Here is a 13,840-nt window from a genome sequence, read left to right on the forward strand (position 1 = left end):
TTTGTCACATAAAAGAAACTGTGTAGCTTCGCGACAGGGCCTGATAGCAAAAAAAAGCCTTTATGGATTTTTTGAATGGATGCAACAGCCCGCAAGGAATTGTCCTGTTTTGACCAGTGGCCATTTCAACTGTGTCTGTTCTTGTTCTAGCAGCGCTGCAGAGACTGGGTGCTCAGTACATCAAGGTTTACAGCTACAGTACTGTCTCCAAATTCCCTGATGCTGGGGACCAGTGTGGGAGAGGTCAACTGAGGCCCTGCAGGAGTAAGCACACTGGCAGAAACCCTGGACGAGAAGAGGCATTACATGTTTGTTTTGAGGCAAACAGTGGAACTATGAATGCCAGGCTCTGAATTTGATTAAGGATATACTTTTTATAGATCAGAAATGATGGGTTGGTTAGGTGATCAACAGGGTTAGGGTTAAGGTTAAAACTAATTTGTGAAAAGATATATTTTGGCCATTCATGTCTTACTGAGAGATAGACAGGAAGTGAGAGAGAGAGGGGATGAAGGACGGTGAGTCAGACTGGAGCATATGGCCGCTGTGGTTAGGACCATGTCCATATGGTGCACACTCTACCAGGTGAGCCGCTGAGGCACAGCTGATCTACGGTCATTCTGATAAGAGAGGTTATCATATCCCTGTATTTCTCATGCGGGGATTTTGAAATATCTTCAGAGTTTGGACTGTTGATCCACCATTTTTCGCTGGTTTCTAATATTTTATGGCTGCACCCATAATTAAAAATGCAATAAGCTCAAGTGCAATATCCAAATCAAGTGTAATGTTGCTATGAAGACACTCCGGCTAACAAATCATAATCTATACGTAGATATAAAAGGGACATGTTTGTTTGGTACAAGACCAAACAAAAAAATCACATCATTAATTTAACATTTGTAAGTGAGTAAGAAAGATAAGAAATGACCACTCCAATTGAAAATGAATTGAGATTTCTACCCATATAATCACAATATGATATTTATCACATTTCATGGACAAATTTCATTGATCAAATTCTATTTTATATATTATATATATAGATCACAGACCTAATGATGACGATGATGCCATCAAAGATGTTGTAGGGGTTCCTCAGGTATTCAAAGAAGCCAAAAGCAGTCAGCTTGAGGATCATCTCCAGCGTGAACATGCTGGTGAAGACAATGTTGCAGATCTCCAGGACGTTGGTCAGCTCCTCGGGCTGGGTAGAGAAGGAGTCGCAGAAAAAAAAGAAGGGGAAATTAGAAGAGTGTGTAAGATGTGGGAGCGGGTGTATAGAGAGCGGCACAAAGAACGGTAGGTAAAAGATAAGAGAGGTTAAAAACAGAGCAGTGATAGACAGAGGGAGGCAGGTGCAGACAAAAAGATAAAAACCTGGTTGATATTAAACCACTGCTTTGCAATCACAGCTACCTCAACAAAAGATACCGCGCTGCACTGCAAAAGGAAACAACCGCGCACAGATCACTTTCCTCCGCCTGTGTGGAAAGCGCTGTCACTCAACCTGTCAGTCACTTGAAGAGAGAGCTCTCCCTACATGGCAAATAAAATTAAAGCACACGCCTTATCTTAGATAGGCAGCAGACAGAGAGGCAGGGAGGAGACTGCATGGGAACAAATTGTTGTTGTTTTTTTTATCTCTATCTTCAACGATTTAAGTGAAACTGTAAAGAAAAAAAAACTTACATCAGCAAATATGAACAAGGGGAATGAAGAGTGTGTAGTGTCTTATCTAGTGTGTGTTATCTGGAACAGGAAAAGGAACACAGACAAATAGGAACTGTAAAAAAATAAATCCATACTCATGCTCCAGTCAGCCCTGAGTTTATTTGCATTTCTATGTACATGTGCATAAGCAGACTCACATTATACAAGTACAGAGTGTATTTTTGTATGTGCTGTCCTGTGTGTGTATTATGCACAATATAGATCAGATGCCTTTCTGATACCCCCTGTGATTTTCACTCTCAAGGCCAGCAGAGAAATAGCCAGCTAGCCCTGCCAAAGTTAGCAAACCGTGGCAGAGAAAAACACACTCTCAAGCCACCCAACCCCTCCGCCCCCACCCCCACCTCCTCTAATCCGCTTTCTCTCCCAATCTATCTCCCCCCTAGTTCTCCATCCCTCTGTCTTTCTCTTTCGGAGTCTCATTATCAGGCAGACCCATCTCTTCCCAATCAATATCCTCCCGTCAATCAGAGGAGGGTAGAGAGCGGGAGAGGGAGAGCACTGGCTGGAGGAGAGAGGGAACAGGGAGGGGGGAGGGAGGGGGCAGCAGAGGGGTTGTTTGGGAGTAGATGATGACATGATGGGTGAGGAGGAGAAGAGTGGGGAGAATAATATTTGATCAGAGGCGAGGAAGAGAACGAATGATAAAAGGAAAACGGGAACAAAGGAAATAAGCTGAAAAAACCAGCCTTAAATCTCATGAGCTGGGTTTTAACTACGACATGCCAGTCTGCTGAGACTCATTTGAGTTCAGTATCAGGAAACGGGACCAATCACAGGACTGGAGACTGGTTTTACATTTAGTTTTACCTTGAAAGGAGTCGGAATAGGATGAAACAATGGTAATAAAAGCACAAGAGCAACTTTTATCTCTTCACAGTAAGCTCTAACCTTGACCTATGGCTCCCTCGCTGGTCCAAAATCCAAACGCAGGATATGAGATTTATTGCTATTGACAGAACCATCACATCCCTTGACATCACAGTTTAACTCAGACAAAATACCATCACTCCACCCTCTCCTCGCCTCCTCCCACCTCTCTGCTTGCTTTCTTCTTGCTCCAATACCTTTCAGTCCCTAACCATGTCTCTCCTCATATTCCTCTGCCCGTGTTCTCCCATGTTACTTGTCCTGGTACAGTATTTCTTTTCTTTTTTTCCCCAGCTCCACACAAACGTGTCCTCTTTCTGTTTCTTTCTCCAAATATGACCTCAGTCAGCCTCTGAGTGCTGCTCAAACATGAATGAAAAGAGCTACAACTTCCAAGCCTGAATTCTAATGTGCCATTTTCCCCCCCCCCCCCCGCTCCACTTCCCCCCAAAAAAACATCCAGACAAGCACGCACATAAAATGAATGCAAATAGGCAGATTGGCTTTTTAACTTGCTAATGTGCCATGTCACCCATCATCACAAGATCACAATCAAAAATTGCAAGGTCATGTATTTATATAACGATATGCATTTTGTGATGTGAATGTTTTTCCCTAACTGCGGCACGGTGCAAACAAGGCAGCTTTGTTGTTTATCGTCGGTTTTCAGGGAGAGACGCGCATCAGCTCCACAGTTCCTGTTTTAGAATCAAATTGCATGAGGTAAGACTTTTCTACTGCGGAACAGAGACACACACACTTGTGCTGCTGCTGCTGCTGCTGCCTGTGTGCCAGCCTGTGGAAATTGCAGAGGGAGAAAGACTCAAAAGACAGACAGACAAAACCTCTGCGAGTTTGTGCATGCAAATGTGTACTTGTGTTTCTCAATACACGCCCACTTTGAAACGCACACACACACACACACACACACACACACTCACACTCCTGCACAGAATCACACAGGGAATTGAGCTGAAAACTGCTGTGTAACCGGCGTCTGCCTCGCTCTTCCTCTCGCACTCTCCCTCCAACCCCCCCACCACCACCACCACCACCATCACCATCTCCCCCCCCCCCTGCAACCCTCGTTTATTTTTAGAGTCTTTGGAGAAGAGAGAAAGCAGCTACTCTGTACACTGTCAAAGACTGCGTGGGTGGATGAGAGAAGAGAGAGAGACACACGGAGGGGAAAGTGGGGAGACGGCGATGGAGGTAAAAACCGAGGCACAGAATGTAGATGAGACACTTGGGGTAAAGGGGGAAAGATGGGAGGAAGGGAGAAGGGGGGGGGGGGGGAAGGCAGCGGGGGAACAGAGGAACAAGTGGGGGTACATACATGCAAAAGGAGAGGTGCGCAAAGGGATTTACGGAGAAAATAAGGAGAGAGAAGTGGAAGTAAAATTAGCAGGGGAGAGGAGGGGGGAGAAAGTGAGGAGAGGAAACAGAATGACAAGAGTTGAGAGACGGAGAGAGAGAGATGAAGAAATAAGAAAAAGCTGTTTTATGTAACAGCTTGTGAGTGTATGTTCCTGCATGTGTTCCTGCTGCTGCATGCGCAAAATAAAAACAAAACAAAAACAAAACAGTATTTGCTTATGTGCATGCACACACACACAGGACACAAATGAATGTGTATTGCGTGCGTGTGTGTGTTTGCGTGCATGCATGTGTTTGTGTGTGCGTGTGCACTCTTGGCATGCCTCTCCCACTCTCGCTCCCAGACACCTGCCTTGTCTGCCTCTGAGGAGCCTGGCCAATGTTAAAAGCCAGCTCGGTTTTGTCTACCGCTAGGCTAAATGTTTACACCTCTGTCAGGGAGCTGCATGGCAGCGATGCTCCACTCCCACTCTCATCCCTCTGAACGTCATCTGCTATTAGAACATTTCTAGCAGCGATGCTTCATCAGCGGTGATGCTGCTTCATCTGCTGAGGCTGTGGTGATTTGTGGGAGTGAGAGGGGAGAGAGAAATGATTATGCCAGCACACACCACTGACACTGTCGTATGGCAAGCAATGCAACGCTACACAACGATGATAACGATCATTACCAATTTACAAAATAATCACTATAATAAGCACACACACACATACGCACACATTTATTTATATTGTATAGAATTACTGCCACCATAGATTTGTTTCAGGTTACATCCCTGTTTATCCACATGTGTGATATTAACCATTTGTGTGAAATGATATTTAGTCTTATATTGTATACATTTACATAAAAGTATTTTAGGTCTGATTTTCTCTTAATAGGTGTTTTTCCACTCCCTTTGATTATCGCTGAAAATCGATCGTTTCTGCTGTTCTTTCTAGGTATGAACCTGACGGGAATGAAATGCAGCGCTCTGCGGCAATTTCAAAATAAACTTAAGAAGATTACAGCTTCTGAATCACTGGTATGCTTTTATGAAACACGTGGATGACGTGAGTTTGGTTTTCAGCCCTGAACAACACAGCAACAGACAGAAAGTCAGGCACAAATCGAAGCACACACTCAAATGTGATCAAATACATTTCCAAAAAATAATCAAACGTCGTTATTAGTATATCAAACAGTTAGGCCTAGATCTCTGCTATTTGAAATATGTATGTACAGTATTGGTGGTATACAAACAAAAATTGATTTGACTTGAAACAATATTTGTGTGATAGCCTGTGACTTTACCTGGTTATGATGCTCGATGCCCATGCTGATGGTGTTGATGAGAATAGCGATCATGATGCCCCTGCTGAAGTACTTGCTCTCCACGATGCCCCAGAGCTTCCTCCTCATGTCGGTCCAAAAATCCCGGCACTGACCGAAACACGACCTCTTCTTCTTCTTCTTCTTCCTCTCCCCATCCTCCTTCTCCTCCAGGTGGTTCTCCTCCTTGCCCGTCTCCTTGACGGCATCCTCCTCGTCCTCCTCCTCGTTGGCAGGATCCCCCGCGGCTCTTGCCCCCTCTTTCAGTGACAGTTTACATATGGGGCAGTCCTCGGGATTCTGAGGGACGGACAGGCTGATGGAGTTGGCCAGCGGCTGAGGGCCGTGGTCTTGCTTGTTTTGGTGCGGACAGTGAGACACTGGAGAGGTGCAGAGACAGGGGAGTAGGAAGAATATGAGATGCACTTGAGTTTCAGATTTAATGTTTTTTCCCATGATGAAAAATGTATAAGATTAAAGTAGACATTTAGAAACTGAATTAGAAGATACACAAAATATCTGTTTGTGGATGAATTGCACCATTTCAAGCTGTTAAAGGGATAGTTTAACAGCTTGGCCCATTGCCATAATCGCTATAGTCATAGCAGTAGGTTCGTTACCTTTACTATACCTTATACTGTACCTTAAACTCATCAAATACACAATCCAACAACTCTCGTGGACAAGTTGTGACCTGCACATTCACCACGCTATGAGATAATAACAGAACGTTACAAGAGTTGTTTTCGAGGTAAACTCATGCAAAACCACTCATGCGCGTTCCTGACGAGGGCAGTTTTTCAGCAAGCAGTCTCTGCATTTTGTTCACGGCTCGGCTCCACCGTTCTAAAAATAGCTCACACCAACAATTAAAGGTAACAAACCTACTGCTATGACTATAGAGATTATGGCAATGGGCCAATTTGCCAAAATGTTGAACTATCCCTTTAAACGACATTCAATCCTGATTGTTCCACAAATGTTACATAATAAGACACATTCAGATGTCATCTTCGGAGGCCCTCTTACTCACATTTCGTGCGCCTTGAATGATGTCGCTCTCCGTTCACATTCCCACCAGCGCGCCTGTTCCCCCTGCCTCCACCAGCTGGCGGGGGCTTGCCCCTCAGCGTGTAGTAGAGAGCCGCCGATCTCCTCTTAGCCTTGCGGAGGACATGGCAGACCAGCTGGAAGAGCTCCTCGTAGCAGTCTCCCGGCTCAGCCATGCTGGCCAGGGTGGAGGAGGATAGGCACTGTGCCCTCTGCTCCTGCATCAGCTGGTGCTCCCGCTGTTTGGTCTCTGAGAACTGGGTGGCTATGACCACCAGGCACAGGTTGATCATGAAGAATGATCCAATCTGGGTGGACGTGGAACACCAGTCAGAAAAGTTAGAAAAATGGGCGAGTGAGTTGAGATATACAGTACATGAAGTCAGATTAAGCTGGTGCAACTAATGGGAAATTACTGCAGGGAACACAGAGTTAATCTTGCATGTATTTTGCCCCAAAGAATAAACTGTGCTGTGGAAAATAAAAGGGACTAAAGAAGCAAAACCTAAATAAAACAAGAGACAGCACAACGATCAGCAAAACTTGTCAATTGGTGAGGAGGAAGTTGCTCATTTAGGGAGAAATCCTATGCGTGCAGATGTGTCTATCCAGACTTGTTTCTCATCAAGCTCACACACTTGCAGATTCTCATAACGTGTGCCATTCTCCCTGTAGAAATGTTAGCCTGCATGCTAAAGGTCTCCGAGTGCTGGCGTCCTACCAAACCAAGGCTGATTGGAGCAGACAGACAGAGCCAACATATGCCCAGAGCACACTTCAGCATCTGGCTATCTTTCTTTTTCTCTTCTTTTCAACGCAGGCTCTGACCTGACTTAATTATCCCTCCCACCCCTACTCCAACTCAATATCTCTCTTTACTTTTCACTTTTCTCATGCAACATGTGCCCATCATTTACAGCACATGGCCACATTGTATATTTCCTCACCAATCACTACCTATTTTTTTATTTTATTCTATTTTTTCCCCCACAAAAGAGCTTTCATTTTCTTATCAGGCGTCAAAAAGTGAGGGTTCGAGCGGGGGGAGTGCATTGTGAATGATACGTGCTGGCTGACCCTTTTAGTGGCAGTAATGGGAATCACTACAGGACTGCTGAAATGGCTTTTATTGGACTACTCCGAGCTGGTTACGGAACAATGATCAGATCAATAATGGCTAATGCTGAACAACTCAAAAACCAGACTGCTGGATGGATAGAGCAGCTTGTAGCAGAGCGTTGGTTTTGTTCATTACAAATCTGAACATGTATCGCTCTCTCTCCTTGGATAAGGCTCTGAGACAGATAGAAAAACACACACAGACATCCATACACACACACACACACACACACACAAATAAGGCTAAAACATCAAGAGGAGGAACACTCACAGAACATCCACAGATATATGAAAAATCCAAACTTCTACCTATAGACCTTCATCTACAGTGATTAAAGATGCAGGACGAGGTGAAGGAGAGAGATGAAGTGGGGAGGAAGGAAAAAGGAGACACCACAGAGACGTTCACTCATAGAAAGAGAGGGGAAACATGTACAGGATGTACCTGTGTGTGTGTGTGTGTGTGTGTGTGTGTGTGTGTGTGTGTGTGTGTGTGTGTGTGTGTGTGTGTGTGTGTGTGTGTGTGTGTGTGTGTGTGTGTCTATGGGAGGAGAAGGAGGAGAGATGCCCATCTGTGGCCTGTGGGTCAAAGCAGGTCTGCAGGTGTGTGAGGCTTTGATTTCCCTCCCGGCTTGCATCTCTATGTGTGTGTGTGTGTGTGTGTGTGTGTGTGTGTGTGTGTGTCTATTCGGTGATTCTGATCAGTAGACAGCTTTCTGCATAATCAGGGATGGCAGCCCAGTATCACGCATTCAGACACACAAATTAACATGGCAGACTGAGCTCACAAATGATTGTATGTGTCTATGTGCCTCAGCGCAGCAGCTGTCGCAGACTGCACATCTATGTGTTTACATGGTCTCCCAATAATCACCCCCTTGGTAGCCTTTTGCTCTAAGACACACGATCCATTACCTCATATACACTTCAATGTCACACAGATGGACACTTAGGTGAAGCACATGACAGTAGTCCCGTATGAAGTAGCAAGCAGGTAGAGGTGAGATTCAAACACGTGTTAAAGGACATGGTGCTTAAGAGCTTAATGACAACAAACACACACACACTAAAAAAACTGGAAAAGTAAAGAAAAGAAAAAGGAAAGAAGAAAAGAACAAGAGAGAGGACTGCAGCTGTAAAGAAAGAGAGCGTCAAGGTGACCCTGAGTGTGTGAACAGCACCTTAGGGGCCAATAAAAGTGCCTAACTGCAAACTTCTCCTAGTGTCAACACCACTCCCGAGGCATCCATTAGAAGCTCTCACGTACTAACAAGGTGCCAATCAATCATGTACCACGATGTGATTGTCTAGCTGTTAGGCGTCGCATAAGCCTCTGAGCTCTACAGTGTGTATTGAACCTGAGAGCGAATTAGCTTGTTTGTTTTTTTGTGCGGTCACTTTCTTTAGCGGAAGCTTGTTGAGTCGCATTGGAAGTAGTATAATACGGTCTATATGGCTGCGGGCTGTGATCCGTGGAGCAGCATATACCGGGCTAAAGTGATTACACTGTAATGTGACACCATGTCAACTATCTTCCAAAAGGTGCTTACACTCACAGAGCCAACCTCAGGTCAAATCTGCCAAAAAACAGGATGAGATTTACAGCCAGTGTGTGTGTGTGTGTGTGTGTGTGTGTGTGAAGCGAAGCAGCAGACAAACGCTTTGTAAGGTCGTCCTTACACTCTTAAGTCGTGCAGAAGTGAGTGTGATTGTGACTGATTGGTGTTTGTGTTTGCGTCTTCATTTCTATCCTCTCTTGCAGCTGTCCTCTCTCGTCTCCTTTCATCTCCTCTGTTGTTTTCTTGATATCGCGTTCCAGCTTTTGCAAAAGCCTGTGTGCGTCTGTGTTTTATTGTGTTCACCTGCTGGTGGGAAAGTGCAACATCTGGGACTTCTGTCGTTTCACGTCTGCTGCTATACTCTGAGTGACTGAATGCGGTTTGCCAGCGGCACATGAATGCGGAAATCAAACATCATTCTTTGCGCTGCCACCTGGCAGCACATGCTGAAAAGCTGACCCAGCTCCTGCACGCAGTGTACATTCAGTACTTTTTCACTTTTGGAAAGACTGGTCTAGTTCAGCTGTCTTTGCTCCTCTCCTCTCCCCTTTCTCTTCCTCACCACCAAAAGATAAATTTATGTAACATCCACCTCCTTCCATCCCTCCTGCAGATATTGATTGTTGACGGCCCTTTATGCGACTATTGATTTTCACAAGTCTATTAACACAATTCACCACTCAGGAAAATATCCACCTTCAATGTATCGACAGCAGGAGACCCCTGATGTCCACATACAGTATATTGAAAATGTTATTAAGGATTTTTTTCTTTTCTTTTTTATCTACAGCACCCCTGCTACATTTCACTCTTTAGTTATTCATGGTTTAATCAACAAATCACACTTCACAGTGAATGAGTCAGCTGGAAGGAATGAAGAGTAGTAATAATTCAGTGAAAGTAATAATAAATGTTACTTACAATGATGAGTAATATGAAGTAGATGAAGTTGTAGAAGGAATGGGCGTCCATTACATAATACATGATCTCTACCCAGCCCTCCAGTGTGATCACCTAAGGAAACATTAGACTGAAATTTACCATTTACAGGTTAACAACAGCTTTACTTGCAACCAAATATTTACCTATAGTGCAGCATGGTTCATGTAAGACGCTTTAATCCAATGCACTCTTCTGAGTTTGTCAATATAACATAACTAAAACTTAACATATAAAAGAGTATAAAATACAGATTTAGATAAATAGCATTGGATAAACCAGATTTGCATTGTTCAAAGTAGAACCAGCCTAAATTTAACATATCAACAAATATAAATACATCTTTTAGTAACAAAAACACTATAATATCTATTTAGAAAAATAATTTTAAAGGATTGACAGATCACACTCATACCTGAAAAATTACGATCCAGGCGTAGACGATGTTGTCAAAGTTGATGGCACCTTTGTGGGGGTTGCTATTTCCCGTGTGGCAGCGGGTGTAATACTGGTTCCAGTTGATGCACAGACCCATCGCTTCACCAGCCCCGCTCCCGTTGGCCAGTGGCTCGGGACTCAGGCCCAGAGCCTGTCTGTGGAGCGCGTCCTCTCTGTCCAGGCAGCACGTGCGGCCTCCTTCGCGTCTCGCCGGCACGTCGGTACACGACATGATTCCGTTATCGGACGCCAGGGAGCAGATGAAGGGCCGCTCGTCGTCCTCCTCCGGCTGATAGTACGGAGCCGGCAGCGCCATACCTGAAGATCTGGATGGATGAGACGGTAAGAAACTCAGTTAATTGGTTATGGAACAGAAACTGCGCACATGATGTAGGTCATAATGGATTTCCATCATGTTTCATTACCTCAATTGGGGGAATTTTTCACGAGGATTTCAATGAAAGAGGGAGAGTCAAGAGGGAGTAAGAGGCGAGAATGTAAAATGAGAGATGTTATATAGCGCAGTCATTTAAGTAAATCCCTGGAAGTACTCCACCAAACCTGCAGGATAAACGCATCATTGAAAGCATGCAAGAGCATAAGGAAATGCAAATGATCCTCCATGTACAGGCAGCATAGCACCCTCTCTTCTCTTCTCAGTCTCACATATACACAAGTACTATATCCTTAGATTACACAGCATACTGTATATACATACACTCCTTTTTAATTTTCTCCTACATGCCTCTCTCTTCTTTAACCCCTTTTTCACCAATATAGTATAAATGAAGCAGTTTAAGTTACGAGGAAAATAAAGTATGACGCTGTAGGTCAGGGGTGTCAAACTCATTTTAGTTCAGGGGCCACAAACAGTGTAATTTGATCTCAAGTGGGCCGGACCAGTGAAATAATAAGACAATAACCTATAAATTAAAAGAACTTAGGAACTTTGTTTTAGTACATTATTAAGATGTTTACAGTTAATGAACTATTACAATACATTATGAACAACCTGACATTTCTTGATAAAAAAAAAAAGTACAACTTCAGGCAATATTATGCCTCTTCTGTCTTCTGTAATTTTTTCCTGAGGGCCGGATCGGACCCTCTGCCGCAACGGCTTCGGCCTGTGGGCCGCACGTTTGACACCCCTGCTGTAGGTGGTGTGTGTGTGCGTGTGTGTGCGTGTGTGTGAGAAAAGCCTGATCTAGCAGTGAACTAGCGAACACTGCCTAGAGCTAGTGAAGACAGGTGTGGAAAACAGGGTGGGGTCATGAGTTGGTCAGGACACGACATAATGAGAGTCCTGAGGAGAAATCAAGCAGCGCCCGACACATCACATTCACTCACAGGTGATCCTTCATGTATCTGTGTGAGGAAGAAAAGCAGGGGACTCGGGAGTTTGGGAACTACTCTGTTTAGTGTGAGTCAGACATCCATGGAGTTAGAATTAATTTAGTGCTATTTGCTGTCGTCCTTGCCAAAGAGGAGGCTCCATGAATCCTACAGCTTAGTTTGTATTTTGTTTGCTCTCGTCTAGTTTCAGGTCACAGGTTAAAAACACGGAGGAGCCCTGGTGAGAGAGTTCCAAACAGCAACAAGAGCTTTATGGGAGTTATTTTACTCCATTTACATTCAAATCTTTGCCTTTAAGGTCTGAAAACAACTAAAACAAGATGGAAAGAACTACATCCCAACAAACTCTACCAATGTTTCTCTCAGTGCTGCTCCATTTCCCTAAAAAGTAAAACTAAATGAAGGCAACAATTTGCTAGAAGCTGGCAGCAGCACTGACCGTGATCCGAGTTTTCAACTGGGGAATCAGGGTTAGGTTTGTTATTTGGCAGCAACAAGCTCCACTCCTACAAGGCCTTGCAAGTAAATAATTGGTCTGGTCTTGACAAAGCAGAAATAACAGGTGTGTTCTGCCATTTGAAACAGGGGCAGTTCCGCGCCGCTGCCCTGATTACCCTGCTGAAAGCTGGGCCTAATTTGACTGGGACTGTGATAGGTGAAGATAATCCTGCATCACAATCTGAGATGCAACACGTTCAGAAGTGTAGGATTTTAATGAGAGCCGAGAGGTCAGTGGAGGGCAGATGAACTGATAGATGAACATCCGTATATTTCCTAAAGGAGAAACAACATGTATTGTAATCTCGACACTGTTTTTGTTATTCTCATAAAAAATGAAGCTCATCACGATCTTTATTAAATGTCCTGATATAGAAGCAACGATTATATCATTTGCCATGAAACATGCAGGCAAAACAAAATGATTTCCTAAGCTAACTAACCAACTGACAGGCACATCATTGGAGATAAGTGTGTTGAGCGCCAGACAACAACTTTAATCATGTAAACGAAGTCATGTGGAAAGTGTATGTGAGATAATGTGCATGTGTGTGTCCTAGCATGAAATCATTAGAAAAACAGATCACGCTCTCTTCATGCACGTCGTACACACACACACACACCTTCAATTAAATAACTCCTTCCTTATTGGTGGGTGGGTGAGAGTGAGCGGTGTCTTTGGCTGATTCCCACCGATCTTGATGACACATGTGAATCCAACTGATTGCCACTATCTTGAAGCACCTTATCATTTCCAGAGATGTCAACCACACGTCTCAGTTTTAATGGAAGCGTGCCAAAGAGTCTGGTTTTTCACTTTGTGTCCACCTGGGAGCGACTCACACTTATCAGTCACTGTGCATTTTTAGGTGAGTGCAGGGTGTGTGTGTGGATGCTCATCTCGAGGTCTGGGGCTCGGAGTAAACAAAACTAGACCCTCTCTATCAACAGACCCATTACTGAGCACGTACATTCAGGGTCACTCGACCTACAGGATTTACTCATTGTATGCTGTTGTTATGCTTTTCCCCACATTTCGACACAAAACCATCTCTCTGTTTTTATCAGTGTTTCTTATTTTCTGCATGGGGACAGGCTAGACAAATGATATGTAATGCACACACTGCTCAGCCAAATCTACTCACACACACCTCAAAGAATATACATTAGATGTCCGAAGTACAGCCTTGCTTTAAAGTGCATTTAACACCTGAGCTTGTTCGCTCCCTCTTTATTTATCTTGTGTTTCTCTTATATCCTCTTTGATTCTCTCTTTCGCTGCCTTCTCTCTCTTCTGCTCCTTTGCCCTCCTTTCCAGTCTACTTTGCCCCTCCTTTAATTCCCCGTCTTCTTTCTTCTCTCTTTAAGATTGACCCAACTCATCCCCCCCTTCTTCTCCTCTCTAAATCTCTTGATGCTACCCCGTCTCCTCCAGTCAATATCGTTATAGATAGTGCTGACATATATAGCAGGAGAATTTCTCCTTTTTCCTCGACCACAAAGCCATCACACAACACACACGCATGAGCACTAATTCCAGGATCAATAGTTACAGTGACTGTATCAGTCTATACTGTCTTCCATTGAG

The 13,840-nt window shown here is 44.1% G+C and overlaps 1 protein-coding gene across 1 annotated transcript in view; it reads right to left on the reverse strand.

Annotated features, from left to right (window-relative positions):
* LOC310989486 (voltage-dependent T-type calcium channel subunit alpha-1I-like) overlaps positions 1 to 13,840 on the reverse strand; it is a gene marked incomplete at both ends in the record, with an annotated part of 109,736 nt that overhangs the window by 39,258 nt on the left and 56,638 nt on the right. Inside the window, 5 exons of the mRNA XM_083976557.1 lie at positions 1,056 to 1,207; positions 5,276 to 5,673; positions 6,327 to 6,651; positions 9,943 to 10,035; positions 10,376 to 10,724. Coding sequence (XP_083832683.1) covers positions 1,056 to 1,207; positions 5,276 to 5,673; positions 6,327 to 6,651; positions 9,943 to 10,035; positions 10,376 to 10,724 — 1,317 coding nt within the window. The remainder of the gene's footprint in view (positions 1 to 1,055; positions 1,208 to 5,275; positions 5,674 to 6,326; positions 6,652 to 9,942; positions 10,036 to 10,375; positions 10,725 to 13,840) is intronic.

Source organism: Trachurus trachurus, assembly GCF_905171665.1.
Source record: "Trachurus trachurus genome assembly, chromosome: 8".
Taxonomy (NCBI): Eukaryota; Metazoa; Chordata; class Actinopteri; order Carangiformes; family Carangidae; genus Trachurus; species Trachurus trachurus.